The sequence below is a fragment of the Cyrtonyx montezumae genome, unplaced genomic scaffold (assembly GCF_038088225.1).
Source record: "Cyrtonyx montezumae isolate F1298 unplaced genomic scaffold, pur_monq_1.0 scaffold_3, whole genome shotgun sequence".
In the NCBI taxonomy this organism is placed as follows: domain Eukaryota; kingdom Metazoa; phylum Chordata; class Aves; order Galliformes; family Odontophoridae; genus Cyrtonyx; species Cyrtonyx montezumae.
In genome coordinates this window covers 136368959-136387802 of record NW_027072034.1, presented here as the reverse complement: position 1 = coordinate 136387802, position 18844 = coordinate 136368959, and the positions used below count along the sequence as shown (strand labels likewise).

At 34.2% G+C, this 18844-nt stretch overlaps 1 protein-coding gene across 3 annotated transcripts in view; it reads left to right on the top strand.

Annotated features, from left to right (window-relative positions):
• TFEC (transcription factor EC) overlaps positions 1-17808 on the top strand; it is an 88757-nt gene extending 70949 nt beyond the window's left edge. For all 3 annotated transcript variants that reach the window (XM_065743471.1, XM_065743473.1, XM_065743474.1), the window contains 5 exons: positions 3696-3810; positions 4663-4719; positions 9230-9305; positions 16243-16390; positions 17292-17808. In XM_065743471.1, the coding sequence (XP_065599543.1) occupies positions 3696-3810; positions 4663-4719; positions 9230-9305; positions 16243-16390; positions 17292-17672 (777 nt within the window). In that variant the 3' untranslated portion in view covers positions 17673-17808. The remainder of the gene's footprint in view (positions 1-3695; positions 3811-4662; positions 4720-9229; positions 9306-16242; positions 16391-17291) is intronic.
• The last annotated feature ends 1036 nt before the right edge of the window (positions 17809-18844 follow it).

The window sequence follows — 18844 nt, the reverse complement described above, 5'->3', positions numbered from 1 at the left end:
TTTTGCATGTGTTCCTTTTATGGCCAGATGAGTAGACTATTTATTCTGTTATAGCAGTTATAACTGTTATTATTTACTATCCATTTCTTCAGTGCACTGTTTGAGACAATAACAGACTTACAGAGGGTCTAACATATAGTTCTCTTTTGCACAGGAGTTATGTAATGAAGGATTATTAGGAATTGTCAAATTTTTCATACCTGTGAACGTTTCAGTCTGAAAGATGGATTCAGCAACATAACATAGTTCTTTTAAATATATGAATGAATGAGAATTTTATAAGATCTTTGTGGCAGTGTTCTTGAATATGTTTATGTTCTGATGTCCGAGTTCCAGAGAATAGTTTATTCACATTAAATAACATTAGGTCAAAGTTGCTCTTTGACATAGTAGAAGCTGATTTTAACAATCTAAGTGATTAAAATATGATTAACATGCATGACTCATTCCAGTTACTGAGGTTGTAGGGTTGTTGGCTTCATGGAATCATAGAATGGTTTGGGTTAGAAGGGACCATTAAGATCATCTAGTTCCAACCCCCCACTATAGGAAGGTCACCTCCCTCTTAACCAGGTTGCTCAAATCTCCATCCAGCCTGGCCTTGAACGCCTCCGGGGAGGGGACAACCTCACTGGGCAACCTGTTCCAGTGTCTCTCCACCTTCACAGTGAAGAATTTCTTCCTAATATCTAGTCTAAATCTACTTTCTTCCAGTTTATGAATGACTTGTGTTTCAGTTTCTTTTTCAACATATCCATGCGGAGCAAAGAATCTGCTTTCCTAGTGACTGACCAAAAATGCCAAATGATGAGGGGGAAAATGCTGGAGACAAAGATACTATGGGACATTTTGGGAAATACTGCTTTGTCTACACGATGGAAGTAATAGTACAGACAGGCACTGATTATGATCAGATACTTGCTCAAAGCCCTGACTGTGTGGGATGATGCTTCAGCAATTCTGCTGACAGAAGGAATCATTTGAATTTGTATCACTATAGGCAATGTCAGCTGAGTTAGATGACATTGCAGTCATTAACTGTGTAATATAATTGAGCTGAAATGTCTACCTTTGGCTTTGAGTTTGACCCTAATTGTCCTCAGAGAGCTTCTTTAGAATCCTCACACACTTTTGTACTTTCAGGTGTCTTGGTAGTGTTTTTTTCATTATCAGCCAGATAAATGTTCATAACCTTTTCTCTTGGATTTGGGCTTTGTCACTTGAATTCAGGTTTTGTGACTAGGCTAAAGACATTTAACTATATTCAGATAATAATGATGAGTTTGTGTTTGAAAATTAAAAACACTCACTGGTGTTTCTCATGAGTTTGTGTCAACATGTCTAGTTTGGGTTTTTCAATATTGACTTCAATAATCTGAAAAAATTTACCACCAGTTTCACTGAAGTTACTGAACTGTTGTACACAAATGTGCAAACCGTGTGAAATATGACATATACATTACATACTATCATATTCATTTCTCATTTTTTAGATTATTTATGACATTATTTTGTTTTCAGAAGTTAGTATTTCCCAATTTAAAATAGTAACCTAACCTTTATAATGGCTTTATGCAATGTCCACTGTAATTAGAAAAGTCACAGTGACTCTCTTTCTATTTCTATCAGTACTAAATACGAAATTTCTATTTCATATTATTTCAATAAGAAAAATGAATTGACATTACTGTAGGAGATACTCAAATGTGTCTGGAGTAAATATGAGTTTACGTTTGCAATATAGTTATGCTACTACTGAATCAAAGAAAATCTAACTTTAAAGCCGCAGTGCACTCTGCAATACTTATCAGTTTTCCTCTCAGGAATGAAACAAAGGTGCTTAACATAGAAATGTACTTAGCTTTCAAATCCTGCATATTAAATATAGCTTGTTCTTGAGTAATACTCATCTGAATTCCAAACATTCTTTTTAAAAGTATTTTCATCGAGAGATCAAATATTTAATCAGATTTTCAAAACTGACTTGATGTTTCACTTTCTAATGGTACTTAAAGATTCTCAGTTCACTTGCGTAAAATACATCTACAATTTATTTAAAATGAGCATGTTACTTAAGTGTTTTCAAAAAGAATTCTGAATGCTTCATTACATTCTGGGCTAATAGGAGAATTTAACAAAAACTAGGCTCTCAGAAAATTTAGCAGAATTACTATTAAAACAATGAAGCTTATTTTCAGTTTAAGAATTATTAATAAAGATATAACAAGCAGTGTATTGGGATAATTTCATAATAAGCAAATCATTGGAAAAATGTTTCCTTTCTGAAAAAGTTGTAGTGAGGCTCACAGTCTCTACAAGAAAAATGATCAAAAGGAAAAAAGGTTCAAAATGAACAAACTGAAAAAAGATGGTTCCTTGCAGAATTGTAGTTGCTTTCTCCATGACCTTCCTGTAAAATCCTAGGGTGTTTCAAGATGTATATGTAAATCTGTAAAAATATATTTTCTTCTTGGCCTGTTGGATACAAACTCAGTTTCTCAGTCTTTTTATACTGGCCTCTAAAGGTCTGCACAAACTTAACATACGTCATAAAGTAAAATAAAAAGGCTGATTTGCATTCCTATTGCCTTGTACTTTTTTTTTTCTGAATATGTACTTGGAAATACATTAATATATCATACAATGTTTGGTCATGAAATACTGGTTATATGGCCATAGAAACTTAGCAGAGCCTGAACATTACCAGATTTCTATGAGGACTGCTCCAAAATAAGGTTTTGCATTTTACTATGTTGGTCTACGACATCAGAGGCAGATGTTGGTGTTATGGCGGTAGAGGTTAAACCTTCCCAGCAATATTCCATTATATTTTGTTTCTCTGTGTCAGATGGCAGCAAAGGGGATATCTGACAAAATGGCCTTCATAAATGAAGACCAAACAGTGGATGTGAGTGCAGTGATGCGGTGGCTGATGTGTCTCAGTGGTAGTGACAGAAACAGTGGGTCACTTCTGATGGTGCATATTTTTAAGAGCGCAGCATGTATGTTTCTGTTCATCTGGTAAAAATACATACCTAATGATGGTTACTATGTTGAAAAATAGTGTTTTGTAGCTGAGGATCTGCTCTATAAAACAGAGTGATTGTGATCTTTGTGTCCATTGTAGTTTCAGTGGAAATAAATACAAGGCATTACTTTCGGAGTGACCTACATAAATATGTATGTTATCTGATAAATGTAAAATAATTTAGTTGGATGTAATATTTGGGTAATCATCGAGAATCCATAAAATCTCTGGAATTAGCTGAAAATCAGCAAGGTTATTTTTACCTCCCACCTAATACATGTTTAAAATGACATTGTACTAACCCTATGTTTGGGAACTATGGCATGAAAGAATTAAAAAACAGACACCGTGGGCCATATCCTGCTGTCTCTCTGCAGCTGAAACCTCTTCAAGTTTAACTAAGAAACCTACTTGTGGAACAGTGACATACTTTGACCCTTCTCTTTCATTGTTGCTTAATATTCTGTAAGATTCCCCACAGAAACGTATATATGGTTCCTTCTAGAGATCAGTCTCCTATTCCAAGTTTGTTTATTTATTTATAAGCTTTTAAGTCTTTTACTTGTTCTAATAGTGTTTTTGTTTGTTTCTTTGTTTTTGTTTTGTTTGCTTGTTTGTTTTCTCCTCCTTTCTTTTTTTTTTTAATTTTCTCCCACTCCTCCTTAAGCTATCTAACAGCATTTTGGACATATATAACAGTGACCAGGGAATGGCACCAGCTAATATGAGTCTCACAAATGCTTCTTGTCCAGCTAACCTACCAGTAAAAAGGGAACTCACAGGTAAAAGAACTCTGATATTTTAATATTTTATTATTTCAAGAATGATGGTGTTTCTCTTAAAAGTTGAACAAGTTACTCATGAAATAAATCTCCATAATAATTCATATCCTGAGAATTTTTCAGTGTGAAGTTTCATTTATGAAAATGGACAAAGACTGTGGAGAAATGTTTTCTTTCTGTTCTTCTCTTTAGCAATTCTAAAACAACGTTTCCCTGTAGTTTTGATTAATATCATGCTTCTAATAAACCTAATTATTTTAGGAAACATAGTAAATTCTTCCACATATTGGCTTCTGATCAATGGTATAAATAAATTATCATCCATTAAATTTGTTCCAGAGTAGAACAAATGTTTTTTTTACAAGCTCACAATAAGGCTATTCAAGGTAAATTTATGTTAGTGGATTAACAACTTTAAATGTTACATTCAATTAATCCAAAGAATGCTAACAACTATGCACAGTTTATTAGTGTCACTCAGAAGAAACAGTGAGTTTGTTCAATATGAGTTATCTTAGAAATCTGATTAACTTGCATTATGGGATATACAAACCCATATTCACATTAGTGTATTGTTTTATCCTGTTGTAAAGTACAGAAAATTGTAGAAAAATACTTCTCCATATCATTTCTATATTCTTAAATAAAACATGTTCCTTAATAAATATCTTAAGTAACCTGATAGACTTAGCTCAGAAGTTGAACACTGGTAGAACATTGATTTGCTTATGATTTTGTTTAATAATAAAAAGAGTAATTAAGTGAAATGTGAAGAGAGGCCATTTTGAAAAGATGATAGGATAGCTGGACATGCAACTTAAGGGCTGTTTAATAAATGTTACTTTCTGTCAGAAGCAGATACGCGAGCAATGGCCAAGGAGAGACAAAAAAAGGATAACCACAACCTCAGTAAGTATACGCTCATCTTCCATCTTGTTAAATAGAATGTATGGGGACTGCAGAACTAATACACTTCAGCTACCACACCTCTGCTCATTTTCTTCATCAGCATCATACCAAGGTTATCAAATTGAACTCAATCTATGAACAGCCAACAGCTTTCTTCCCCAAACTGAACTTGTCTTTTTTGTTTTTCTTTCAATATACCTTACATGGTTTTACTGAATTTCTTTACATAACATCCCGTTACTACATTTTTATATTACTGTTGTATATATATCCTGTGCATATCCATTTTACTTGATGTTTTTAAGAATTACAGTACAAAATAGGCAAGAAAAGAGTCAGATAATGAAAAAAATAACCAAAGCAAAGATGATCCAGGGTCCTCATTTGTTCCTTATTGAAACATCCAAGTGAGAGGCTGCATTTCTTTATTGGCAATTGGAAGAGAAAAGCAATCATTCATTCAGTCAGTCAAACAAAAAAATATATAAACTAGCTGGTATAGTGAAGCAGATAAAGCTGTGGAAGCGGTACATGTGGAAGCAGTATAGCAGAATGAAATCGGGGCAGAACTGGATGGCACACAGAGTGCTCTGACTGCTCTGAGATATTTTAATCCAAAAACAGTGAAATTCAAAGTTCAGTGATTTAGTATAAAACTTAAAAACGAAACAATATTTACAAAATCTAGAATTAAAAATTATGCCCTTATTACTAAAGAGGAGTGCCTGTAACATTATGTGAATTTTCCCTGTAAAAAGTAATCTAAAGCAAAAAATCTGAAGCATTCTCTTTGAAAAGTGTTGAATAAAACAATAACATTTTCTAGGTCTCTTTTATACTTCTGGCAGAAATAATTAATGAATTACTTAAATTGGTAACTAGTTAATCACCACTAATTATACTTAGCTCTATGTCTATTCCAGTGACCTCAGAGAGAGTTATAACTTTAGTTGCATGTACCTAGAAGCGTACATCCACTGCTACAACACGCTGGAAAATACTGCAACAACTTCCTGCTACTTTGATTATCCAGAAAGCATGCTTACTTCTGCCTTACATTTTTAGTGGATCATAAGCAGGTCATGTAGATTTTTGTGTTTGTTGCTAGCACATCTTTGAATTACGACAGTAGCAGCTGCTGGTCTTCTTTGGGTAGGATTAGGGAATTTTGGCTGACCTAGGAAGTTGGTGGGTGGGAGTTGTCTGGAACTGCCAGAAGGTCTTACCATTGCCTCCACAGTTCATTTAGGTTTATTTTTTTTGGCTCTGAGATCATCCTTCCTGCAAAAAACATGTTTGTGAAGTGTCCTTCAGCACTGGAAAGTGAGACGAAGACATGCCAGGATCATAGCAAGCAGACAGACACAGGACATCTCTTCTAGTTAGGCTCCAGGTGTATATTTCAAAGCTCAAAGTCTTTCTGGTTATAGCTCTGCAATCTGAACACTTGGACATATTAGTACACTACCTGTAGTACATTTATTATTGTTATTTGCTATTTCAGTTTTCTTTAGAGATGGTGTGAAAAATCAATTTTTGGAACTTGGTCACAATTATACCACTATTCCTAGTTAAGGTCCACATTTTAGAGAAATGTTCTTAAACTTTCCTTTTTGAAAAATCAGATTCTCAGTGAAACTGAGGAAGGGGATTTAAATCTAAGAAGTCAAACCTCTTCTTCATGCAATAGCAAGAATTTAAGCCGTACCTTTTTTTTTTTTTAAATTTAACAATCAATGGTATTAAATATATTATGTTTACTTGCTATCTGATCATACTTGTATATGTAGTTTATTTTTTTATTGTTGTTATTTTGCATTTAGTATAATATGCTACTTGAGATATTTTTTATAACCCAGGATATCACTGAAATTGTGACAGACAGGGAAGATCAGCTGAAAAATATTTCAAAATTTCCCCTTTAATTCACTAGCATAACCATTTGAAATTTCTTTGCAGGGAAAAATAAGGCAAAATAGAAAGAAAGGAATTTTATTTCTTTTACATTTTTTTAAAATAGCCAGTGTTTGGTTTACTATTTTTTTGATGTGTCTCTTGCAGGATGTTCCCACACTATAAGTGTGAATTAAACTGCAACTATTAAGTTGTATGACTTCATGTCTAATATACATTCTTTTAGCCTGATTATAACTGAAGACACGACTTTGTTCAATTGCTATGTGCTTGCATGCACTGTGTTCTCCTAAGACATCCAGCATATTCATGACAATGAGTTGAAACAGATAATAGCAATACACTCAGATGGACTACACTCCTGTCTCCTGAATATGTAAATTGCAACTACAAAGATTGAAATGCTTTAATCTGTTGAGCAAAAATCTTCTTTCTAGAGAGAGAAAAATACGTTGATACACTGCCAAGACAGAGCATTTCAGGAGGGTAAATAGTAAATATCCAGGGAGGTCTGGAGACAGCAAGGGAGGAAGTAGCTGACTGACAAACCAGACTAAAAGCCTTGCACAGGTGAGCAAGAAAGAATATCAATATGTTCTGAAGGAAGGAAAGGACTAAAAGTGAACTGTGTAGTAGAGCTAAAACTGTAAGCGATAACAAATATGACTGTGAGAGGCTGAAGACAGCCTAGGAAGATCTACCAGGCCACCCTTGACTGCAGCCTTCTAGTTCAGCTGTCCTGGGTTCTAAGGACTAGATTTTTGTACCAGCATTCAAAATTAAGACATTAAATTTAAAGTGCACATCTCCATGTATAAATGTAAAGGAACGTTTAGCATTCTGCCTGTGCTTTATATGGGCCATTTCAGGTCTGATGGAGAATAGTAGTATTAGCATTTTGAGGTCAAGGTAAGGTTGTCCAAAAAACAGAGAACAGCAGAAAATGCTCTGAAATGCAAGTGGTGGGCTAAAATTGAATCCTACCTATTCAGTGAGGTTTGTATTGGGTCAAAGTACCATGTGAAGAGAGCAGACAGAAGTGCAAGATCACACCAGTAGGACATCCACAAATACTATAACCATAATCCTGTAGTATCTGTCATACCTCCTCCTCAAACTGGATAAAAATGTGTCAAGAAACTGCTCTGAGAGCACAGAGAGGGAGAATGAATTTAAAGAATCACAGAATGAAAAAATGGCTCAAGTTGGAAGGGACCTAAGAAACTTATCTCCTCTTTATCTTTCTAACTAAACTGCAAGTAAATAAAGGTACCATACGGTCTTTTTTTTTTTTTCCCTTCTGCTTATCAAAATTCAAGTATAACTTTTTAGTTGTTCAAATAGTGTTTTTCTTCATTTTCTGAATGTTATTATAAAATTTATTATAAATATGATTGTGCTGTCCATCATAAAAGGAAACAAATATGCTGGGTATTAAATGTTTCTGGAACATAATAGGACAGATAATTAGTTAGGAAAAATAATTGCCATTTTACTTTAACTTCCTGAGTACTTGAAAGACTGTGATGAGACAGGTGATTCTATGCATGTTTACATAATATTCTATGAGACTTAAAATGAAAGGGACCTTTTCACAACTTCTCTGTGTTGCCCATGTAGCAACCTTTCCACAGCTTCTAGTATCTAGGCTAGGAGGGCTGGGGCTGTTCAGCATGGAGAAGAGAAAACTCTGGAAAGACCTTCTAGTGGCCTTTCAGTATCTAAAGGGGTGGGGGGGGGGAGCTGTAAGAAAGAAGGGGACAGACACTTTAGCAGAGTCTGTTGTGATAGCACAAGGGAAAATAAAAGAGTTCAATCAAAAGTAAAAGAGGGGAGATTAATCAAAAGTAAAAGAGTTAATCAAAGTAAAAGAGGGGAGATTTAGACTGGATTTAAGGAAGCAGTTTTTTATAGTAAGGGTGGTAGGGCACTGGCAATGGTTACCCAGAAAGGTGATGGATGTGCCATCCCTGGACACACTCCTGGTCAGGATGGACAGGGCTCTGAGCACTTGTTCTAGTGTAGGTGTCCCTGTTCATTGCAGGGGAGTTGGACTAAGTGGCCTTTAAGGGTCCCTTCCAACTGAGGAAGATGATAAATATTTCTCTGCTTATATGAAGAGACATAACTTCCGTATAAGTCCCCTCCATGGTTTATAGTGCTGAGAATAGTAGGTAAGAGATAACAAAGCTGTTAACCATGGTCTGTAGCAAGAGTTCTAGCAAAATGTGAAATGCTGGATGAGTTGTCCTTCATCATCAACAAACCTCCAGTAAGCTGAAAACTCTTGTGTGGCAGCAGGGTAGAGAAGAGGTATATAAACTTAAGAACAAATGAAGTGTTAGCTTCATTTCATTCTCTGTCAGTCTTGCTGTAAATAGAGAGTAAACCTCCATGCAAGCTAAGGTACAGGGTTGGCACATATCATGGTGTTTGCCCAGAGGGCAAGTCAGAGACAGGTAAAAGATGTTGAGAATCTGATTTTAGGAAATTTTATATATATTAGCCGACTCATTTGTAAATAATCGTAACAATTTATGTTGACTTTATGCAAGAATATGTCACCATTAAAATAGTAACTCTGTCTTTTTTACAGTTGAGAGAAGAAGAAGGTATAATATAAATTACCGAATCAAGGAGCTTGGCACACTCATCCCTAAGTCTAATGATCCGTGAGTTCAACAATCTCTCCTATAATAATGTTTATCATTTAGCTAAAGGAAAAAAAACATGGTTGTACTCTGGCTGTAGGACTGACTGATGTAATACAAAACGGTTTGTGCCAGGAAACTAGCTAGAATCAGTCTGATAATAACAAACTTCTGGCAGATTTCTGATGCCTGCTGTGAAAACTTATGTGAAAGGATAATAAAACAGTTCTGGGATGTCTCACAGCAGAGAGGTGGAGAGGGGAAAAGGGAAGCCAAAAGCACAAGTCTCTGTGGTGTCTCTGGAGAAGGAAGGAATAGAGCTTTCAGCCCTCGCCATGGGCCCTCTAGTGGAGGAAGACAAAATGCGCGCTGTCACTGTGTGCATTTGGCTAAGCAAGATAAATAAATAAATAAATACAATATTAAAATCCAGATTGAAAGACTATATACTGCACATTTTTCAGATGTCTTCAACTCAGCACATGGAATAAATAAATAAATAAATAAATAAGTCCTGAAATGCAAGGTTAAAAATAACAATTGCTATAATAATAGTAATTTATACTAATGTGTATACTTACAGTAACACAAAATGCACATTTCTTAAACTGTACCTGCATTTCCTTAAAGCTTATATTTGTCACCAAAATAAAATAGTAATAATTAAAAAAAAAAAAACAACAACAAAGGCTGCCTCAGTAGGAAATGCTATTGTAGGATTAGAAGTAACAATTCAGTGGGATATTTAATGCTAGACTTTAGCCTTAGATATTTCATGTCACTAAGGGAAGACTTAAGACCATGTTTCTATTTTGCATAAAATTAATCATCCAGATTTTTTCTTTATCATTTCCATGTCAGTACAGACCTGCATGATACTTTGAGGGAAAACATCCACTGATATTTCAGCTTTTTGTTTTCCTCAGTATTAAGAAACTCTTACTTATATTAAGGATCTCGGTAAGACTGTAAAGCTCTGTAAAACTTAGATATATACAAGATTGGAATAACTAGACATTTTGAGTGAAATCACCAGGAAGTTAATATGCCACTACTATCTTATTCACAAACTCTTTTAACTCTACAGAATCCATTCAAGATTAGATAAATGGGCATGTTCTTGTTATTAATATAGATCTGATTGTTAAAACTGAGTTAAAATAAGAAGCAATTTAAATGTCTAAATCAATTTTTGGACACTTGTGATCACCTGCAAACACACACGGATAAAATAATTTTAATTTTGTTTCAGTATTCAAGACCATTTGGGCAAATAATTGAAAGATTTCTCAGAAAAACAGTGGATGGCACTGTTGGTTTGCAGCTACAAAGCAATAATGGAAGCAAGTTATATTGCAATTAGAAATGAGCATGAGGTACAAATTCCAGTTGTAATTTTGATTACCTACAGAGGTTTTTCAGTTACATGTTTTTGGTCTGGATTCCAGTTTTATTTATGAATTTGTTCAAGTTGTTAATCAGTCATTTATGTTGTACTTAAAATGAATGCTCTAGGTCTGCAATTTTGTTCCAGTAAGTGGATATTGGATTTTACTTACTGATTTTGGTGATGTTGCCTTGGATCAAATTATCAGAAAAATATCCTGAAGGCATCACCTTTTCTTGTTTTAGTCTCCAGTCCCATGATTGGGTCCAACAGAGTGCTAGCCCTGTCACAGCTTATGTTTGCAAAAGCAAAAAGTTTGTTCTAGGTTCTGTGGATTGCTGTCCTCAAAAGGCTGGTAATCAGTAGTACTTTTGAAAATGGGCTTATTTTAAGGCATCTATGTTGGTATTAAGAAGAAAGAAGCATCAGATATTCTGCACACACTGAAAGACTGTTACAATTTTGCCACAGTTTGTTGCCAAGTTAAGTTCATCTCAGGAAGTGTAAATAATTTTTTTTTTTAATATATGTTCATAAGAGGAAATACATCAGTTTGGCCATATTGTTCTGTTGTCTGAACAGATCAAAAATATTTATTTCTAGTATCATTCTGTGTTGCCAAATCATAACTCAGAGTCCTTACCCTCTCTTTCAGTTCTTTCTTTTTCCTTCAGAACACCTTACTGTGCCCCTAATCTGCCCTCCACTACTTTGAAAGAAGAGATGTATCAGTTCTTACAATATTTTATCTGTAACATTTTATCACTCATAGCATTTTCACCTCATATATTGATTTTAAAAGATTCTTCTTATAGTGTGAATTTGGCTGTAAAAGGAGAAACCGTACTGATGCTTGGACTCATGACAATGAAACAAATCAGCTTTTGCATTAAAGAGCAAATACTGCTATAACTAAGTCACTCTGGTTAGCATGCCTGTCCCAAATGACTTGCTTCAATAAGATTATGTTCAGACTCAGGAGTAGAAAAAGGCATTTATGATGCTATTTGGAAATGTTTTATGATTCATACTTCTCAGAAGTTTTTTGTTTGTTTTTATTTTATTTTACTTTTGTTAGTTATATGGTGAACTTGTTTGGCTCCTATGGAGCCTCTACAGGGACTTGTTTTTGAAGAGCTTAAATCCCTATTCTCTTCCACTCCTCTTTATTTATTTATTTTTTAATTTAATGATGGTAACTACGGATTATGTTACTTGAATGAGTAGATGTTTTGAGTTCACTTCATCAGCATTAGAAAATACAGATTAATTGCAAAGAACTTTGCCTCCTTTGTTTAATTTTCAATATTTAGATAGTTAAGTGAGAGATGTTTCAGAAATGCAGAATTATTAGAAAAATTCAAAGAGAATAAAAAATGGCCCCAAATTTTAATCATATTTTGCTGAAGAAAAAATATATATATCCACTTTTCCATTCTTGATTTCTTCATGTTCAGCCTTTCAAAATCCAGTGGTTAACAGGAATTTATGTTGTCATAGAGGCTTAGTGTACCAGCTCAAGGCCTGTTTTAGGTAGCTAGACTGGAATTGTCAGAAATACCAAGAAATAGTATCTTTCATTTATGAATTATTGTCATTCTACCAAACCAAGATGCTAAAAGAACAACGAAGTATTTGGACAGAATTAGTGTATTACTCTCACTCAGCTCTTTGCACCTGTGCCTGATCTGTTGTCTGTGGACAGACCCTCTAATGGCCAGCAAGGCCTCATTTCTTGTAAAGGAAAACCTTGTGTACACTCAAGCTATTATAAAACGAAACTTGCTGCCTCTTTCAGGAGAATATAGTTGGTAATTGTACAGGTCATCAAAACAGGTACAAAGTCCTTTGAAGTGTTTCTTTGAACAAGCTCAGTTTAAAGCTAATTTCTCAGAAGTAGAGAAATAAGTGGTCTGCAAACATAGTTTCAAGTTCACAAACGTATTTGTTATTATTAACTTCTTTGCAACTCCAAAACTTTGCTTTCATTACTTAGTTTTAATCTTAGAAGACCAGATGCTCATGTCCCTCCTCTAGATGTCCTTCAAATTGCAAAAGCTTGTGAAACTCCTTTGACTTCAACAAAGACACCTTAATGGAAGCAATTTGAAAATTAGTCAAATAACTATGATTTGTTTTGTTTTGTTTTGTTTTTCTTTTCTCCTAAATGAGCAATTCTCCCAGATGAGAATTTCACTAAATTTCTAGGCCAAATTGTTTCGTAGAGACTTCACTGCTAAACTTAAGAGGAACAGAGTCTAATAAAAGGTTCAGAGACTAATAAAATACTACGCGTATTTTAAATATCTGCTGCTTTTTCGTGCAATTCATATTAAACCTGGTAGACCTGTGTCAACTAAGGTATTGTGTGTAAGTTGCCTGAAGTTTCAAATTATTATAACATGTATAGAAAGACAAAAAGATACCGTCCTCATCTGCAGAGATCTTTACTGATGCTCAGACCTGTTCAGTTTCTTACAGCTCTCAACTGACTTGTTTCACATGTAGGCTTTCCCAAGTGTCTCAGTATTTACAGACCAGAGTGTAAAACAAACAAACAAAAAGATTAAAAAGTAAGGATTTTTAAAAGCAGTGAAAGAGTAAATATGCACACATGCACACATATAATATCAGATGTGTAAATAGCAATCAGGAGTAACTCTATTCTTGCATCTGATGTGTTATTGCATACTGATCAGTAGGTATATTGTACATCACAGTTCTTTTATCACACACCTTCATCAGTTTGATAGAAAAGTTTTTTTAAGGTCTTTTAAGTGATAATAACACATACAGCATTTTAATCCTGGATTGCCATAGTACTTTTGCCTCTCAAATTTGTAAATACTACTACCGAAAGCATCTGTATATATGAATCTCATCCTATATATATGATCAAATCCATTTATCTGGCAATCTGAATCCCAGAATTAGCCCTTCAGTAATAATTTAGATGAGAAAATTTATCACTACAATTTATACATAAAAATTAAAAGTACCAAGGTAATATTAAATAAAACTAAGTGATGTCACAAAGGTTGTCAATTATGTGTGACATTAATGAATTACATGATAAAAAGATTTCCAATGTAGTCATGAATATCTGGGTTATTCATATGTCAGTCAGAAAAACTGAAAAACATTTTTCTCTGTATTTGGTTTTGAATTTGTAATGCTTTGTAACTAATATGAAATTTTGAAGTCAATATATATGCTCAGTGTGATATACATTTTTTCTTCTGCTGTTAGTTGTTGTTAAATTTTCCATTTTGTTAGCAATGGATTAATAAGTTATTTTATACTACTATATTTAAAAGTTTTGATGAAAAATTAAAAATTGGCTTATTTTGGTCTTAACTACATGCTAGGAGGAGTTGATTCCTAGTACCTAGTCAGATTTTCTTCCCAGAGTTTATGTTATATGTATTTTTGTTAATGTTGCACTTTTATAAATTGCTATGAAAATGTCTTAAATCAGTCATTTTCACTTGAAATTAAGTAAAATCCTATGGTAATTCTAAACTTTAAATAGCATGCTTATATCTGAAATGACTGTGGAGATTCCCATCCTGAAATGTTACTGTCTTCCTCTCTTTCGCTCTTTGTTGTGGTTTAACCCTGAAGGCAGCTGAGCATTGCACTGCTCACTCCCTGCCAGTAGAATGAGGGAGAGAATTGGAAACAAGGTACGACACATGGGTTGAGATAAAAAACTTTTATTAACATAGAAAAGAAATTAAAAAGAAATGCAATGATAATATATATATATATATATACTCCATGTAGTTAATTACCAACCACTGACCAACACTCAGCTAACTATGCAACTGACTGCTGACCAACAGCACACTTACATTGCAATGGTCTCACTACCCACTGACTGGTGCCCAGACAATTCCCAAGCAGCAGCTGTCCCCTCAGCCAATTGCCCACAGATATAGAAGCCTTCTTCATGATGTGGCATGGAATAGCCCCTGGCCTATTTCCATCCAGTTGTCCTGATTTTGCCCTGTGGAATGCTCCCACACCTTTTTGGTTATGGCCCTTTATCCGAGGAGTGGCCCAGTCCTGGGTGTGTGTACATCTTTGAAGCTCCGTAAGTGTTTTTCATTTATGTAGTGCATCATAGAAAGCCAGATGGTCTGAATCCCCAGGTCCCATACCTGTCTACCATTTGCCCCATACATTTGGCAGAATGACAGCTACTTTGGAGGAGGTCTTCAGGAGTTCTTACCTATGGGATAATACTGCAAATTTCCTTGGGTGTTTATTTCGAGAGCCTGAATCTGTAACACAGACACTTCTAAAAGAACCAAATCCACTCAAGATTACAATTTTACTCACCTAGATTGTGAACAGTCAGGTCTCATTAACTAAAGCAATGGAATAATAGAAAGTGGTAACTGACACGAGCATAATTTATATCTCTTCTTGATTCTGTCAGTACCAGGATGTAAGTGTAAGTATTTGGAAAAGATAATTAAAAAGAATGCACTAAGTTGGTTACTTCTCTACTACAATCTCAGATTCTCACTAATTTAAATATCTTTTTCCCACTGGGGCTTGCCTTACAGGACCAGAATGTCTGTATGTTAAGATGGTTCAATTTAAGCCATCTTGCATTGAAGTAGATAGTTTAGGTTAACTCTTCTAAATTAATGCAACTCTAAGCATCATTGTAAATTACTGAACTTTGTCAGAAATTCAAGTTTTTCAACAAAATTTATTTCTATTCCAAGGCCTTTAATACATTTTGTGAAAGAATTCATGGAAAGTTAATAAAAGGATATGTGAAACTCCTTGAACACATCCTACTTTTGAACAAGTGCACTGTTAGTAAGACTTCTTATAAGCTGGTAGTTAAACCATGGTTTTATGAATGGGGGATGGGATGGGTTAGATTTTGTGGGGTTTTTTGGAAAGATTTTTACTTTGAATTGTAATCTGGTATGTAGCTGCAAACTTTAACCTGATTTTTGTTGTTCCAAACTTGTTGAATGGGCTTAAGCAATACTTTTTGTCATCCTATAGCCATTGTAGTTACCAAAGAGTGATTTGTCTAGTCTATCATCAGTGAGGACTGGCATTCAGCACAGACCATTTTTTTTCTCAACAAGCTTAAAAGCAACCTCATTAGTAAGTCAGGTAAAAAGAGTAGTATATTTGAAATGATCTTTAAAAATTTAGGCTTAAGTCCTCAGTAATGTATATTTCCTAGTTCATTAATGCAGAAATACTGCACATAGATTTTAATCTTAGAGTTAATAATAAAAGCAATTTTCACTAAAAATATAAAAACTGTAATGGTAGAATCATGATATTGCATTTAGCTCTCCCACAAAAAGTCACTTTATTACTTTCTTTTGACACTTATTTTCATTCTGGGATTAATTTTACTATATAAGGGCTTCTTAACTATTCTATTAAAATTTCCATTCAGAAGCAATAATATCTAAGAGTGAATAATAGTCATGTAAATCATTATTTCATATTAATGTAAAAGATTTTGTAAGTTCTTATGAATTTTGCTGACATGCACAATTGTGAAAAGGTTATCTCTACATTCTGCAGTGATATGCGCTGGAACAAAGGAACTATTTTAAAAGCATCAGTGGAGTACATCAAGTGGCTACAAAAAGAACAACAGAGAGCCAGAGAATTAGAACACAGACAGAAGAAATTAGAGCATGCTAACAGAAGACTTCTACTTCGAATTCAGGTCTGTATGAGAGAGTTGCCGTGATCTTCAAAGCTTTCTCAGTATTTCTACCTCATCAAATTTTATTAATCTATATCATTGATTTTCCAAAATGTCACTTACTGTACAGGAATTGGCTTTCCCTGTTTATCGCTGTGTAGACTGAGGAAGGGATATATTTTCAGGTTTCTAGGAAATTCCTGTGATCATTATACCTTACATAAAGGAATATGTGGAAAGTTAATAAAGTATTTGTACAGACAGTATATTTTACAGATAGGGAAAGATAAAATAAAGGAAAATGTACATCTTTCATGCAAAAGAATCAATATTGGACTTAAAATACCTTTCTGTATTTTCATTTTCTTTTGTGTTTCACATTGCAGTTCTTTGGGTATAATGTACCATGTTATACCTGCTTGTGACACAAATGAACATGATATGGTGGTTGAAATGCATATATGTCTGTACACACATGCTACAATGACTTAGGTAGACAAATATAAAATTAATCATCGTATGTGTTGTCATTTACAGCTATGTTTGTATATCATAACAAACATGAAATAAACTGTCCTCTGCATCTCTGCATAGCAGTGCACTAAAAGGTTGCAACAGTTTTCTGTCACGTTTTTTGGTAAAGAGAGCAGTAGTTTGAGAAAACCTCTCCTGCCTCTTATATTCCCACAAAAATGCTGTTTAATGATGAAAACTGGATTTAAAAGGAACATGAACTGGTGGTTCATTGGAAATTTTCACAGATTAACACTTTTTTATTTTAAAATGTAGACAAGAAGAATCTTTAATCTGCATGTATACTTATCATATACTGATCTTTCTGAAAAACATTATTCATCTTACAAAGTCATTATCTAATTATAGTATTTTTTTGTTTGTTCATTTCTCTTATTTGAAACATTAGGAACTAGAGATCCAGGCACGTGCTCATGGCCTTCCAGTCATGTCTTCACTCAGTGCAGTAGATTTAGCTTCTCAGGTCATCAAGCAACAGTCGTATCCAGAGGAGAACTCTGTAGAGTACTCTCAACAAATGACTCTGTCTCACGGCCCAAACTCTGATGTTTGTGATGGATCTACAGCGTTTTCTGATCCACTATCCCACTTCACTGATTTGTCCTTCAGTGCAGCTTTAAAAGAGGAGCAACGACTAGAAGAAATTTTATTGGATGACACAGTATCACCATTTGGAGCAGACCCACTCTTGTCCTCCACATCCCCAGCTCCATCAAAAGAGAGCAGCAGGAGAAGTAGCTTTAGCACAGATGATGGGGATGATTTATAAAAGCAGAAAGGGCCTCACACTTCCTTAAAACATTTCCTAGCAGACTGAGTTGAACATAAACATGGTGTGTGTGACTGTTCCAAATACAAATATGGAGAACCACTGTGAAGATAACGGGCAAGGTTTAAATCAGCATTTACTTCACAGGAAAATGAGATATACATGGGCTCAGATAACTTTACCCCAGATTCGCATCATCTGTTCACAGCTGACATTTGCACAAATCTTTCTTTCTTTGAAACATTTTTTACTGTTGTTCCGTGACTTCTTACAGCAGTAAGAAAATGCTTTCCACAAAAGGAATATTCATGTTACACAAGTGTGTTCAGACTTTGTTTTCAATCTGCATTTACATTTATCTGTAAATATATACATGGTATAAATATAATGTTTAATAATTTGTTATTTTTTTATAACAATGAGAATATTGTATTAAAAATTCTATGAAAGGTAAGAACAAGTAGAAAAGTATTTAAACTGGAACTATAGAGTGAAACATTTTAAAATCTGAAAAAGCAAGTGGTAGTTCATCTGCACAAGTGAAATGAGCATGAATTTCAAACAATATAGACTTTCATTTAAAATGGGAAAATCCATTAATTTCTTTTTCACATAATCCTGTTTTTTTTTGTTTTTCATTTTTAATTTCATTTGTAGATAAAGATCAGACTTTTAATATATATTATAATGATACAGAAGAAAAATGGAAACTAACATAGTGACAAAGAGATTCAAACAGAAAAAGATGATGTTTCAGTAGAAAGTGTTTAGAAAGACTCTGTGGATGTACAAGAACAAAGGTATTCCACCTAACATAATATTAGCACAATTTAAAACAAGTACTGCTGGTAAAAGTACTGGTCACCTGCTTATTCTTATAGAAAAAGTATTCTTAAGAATACTTAAGCTGTATCCTTCTTTATGTTGCAGATACCAGAATACTGAGATGCAACTGTGTACTTCTGGACTGTGCTTCCAGCACTCTTTGGAAGCACTCTGAAGTTTTTCTAAAGGGAGTCTAGCTATGCCTTTGAATCATTTACAAATGGAGGGAAATGGACAGATTCCCATTATGCATGCTGAAACAAAGAGAATTTGATTTCAAATTTGGCTTTGAAATCACTATAGAAAAGCAAGTAAGACTTCAAATCAAAGATATTCAGAAGTCTTGA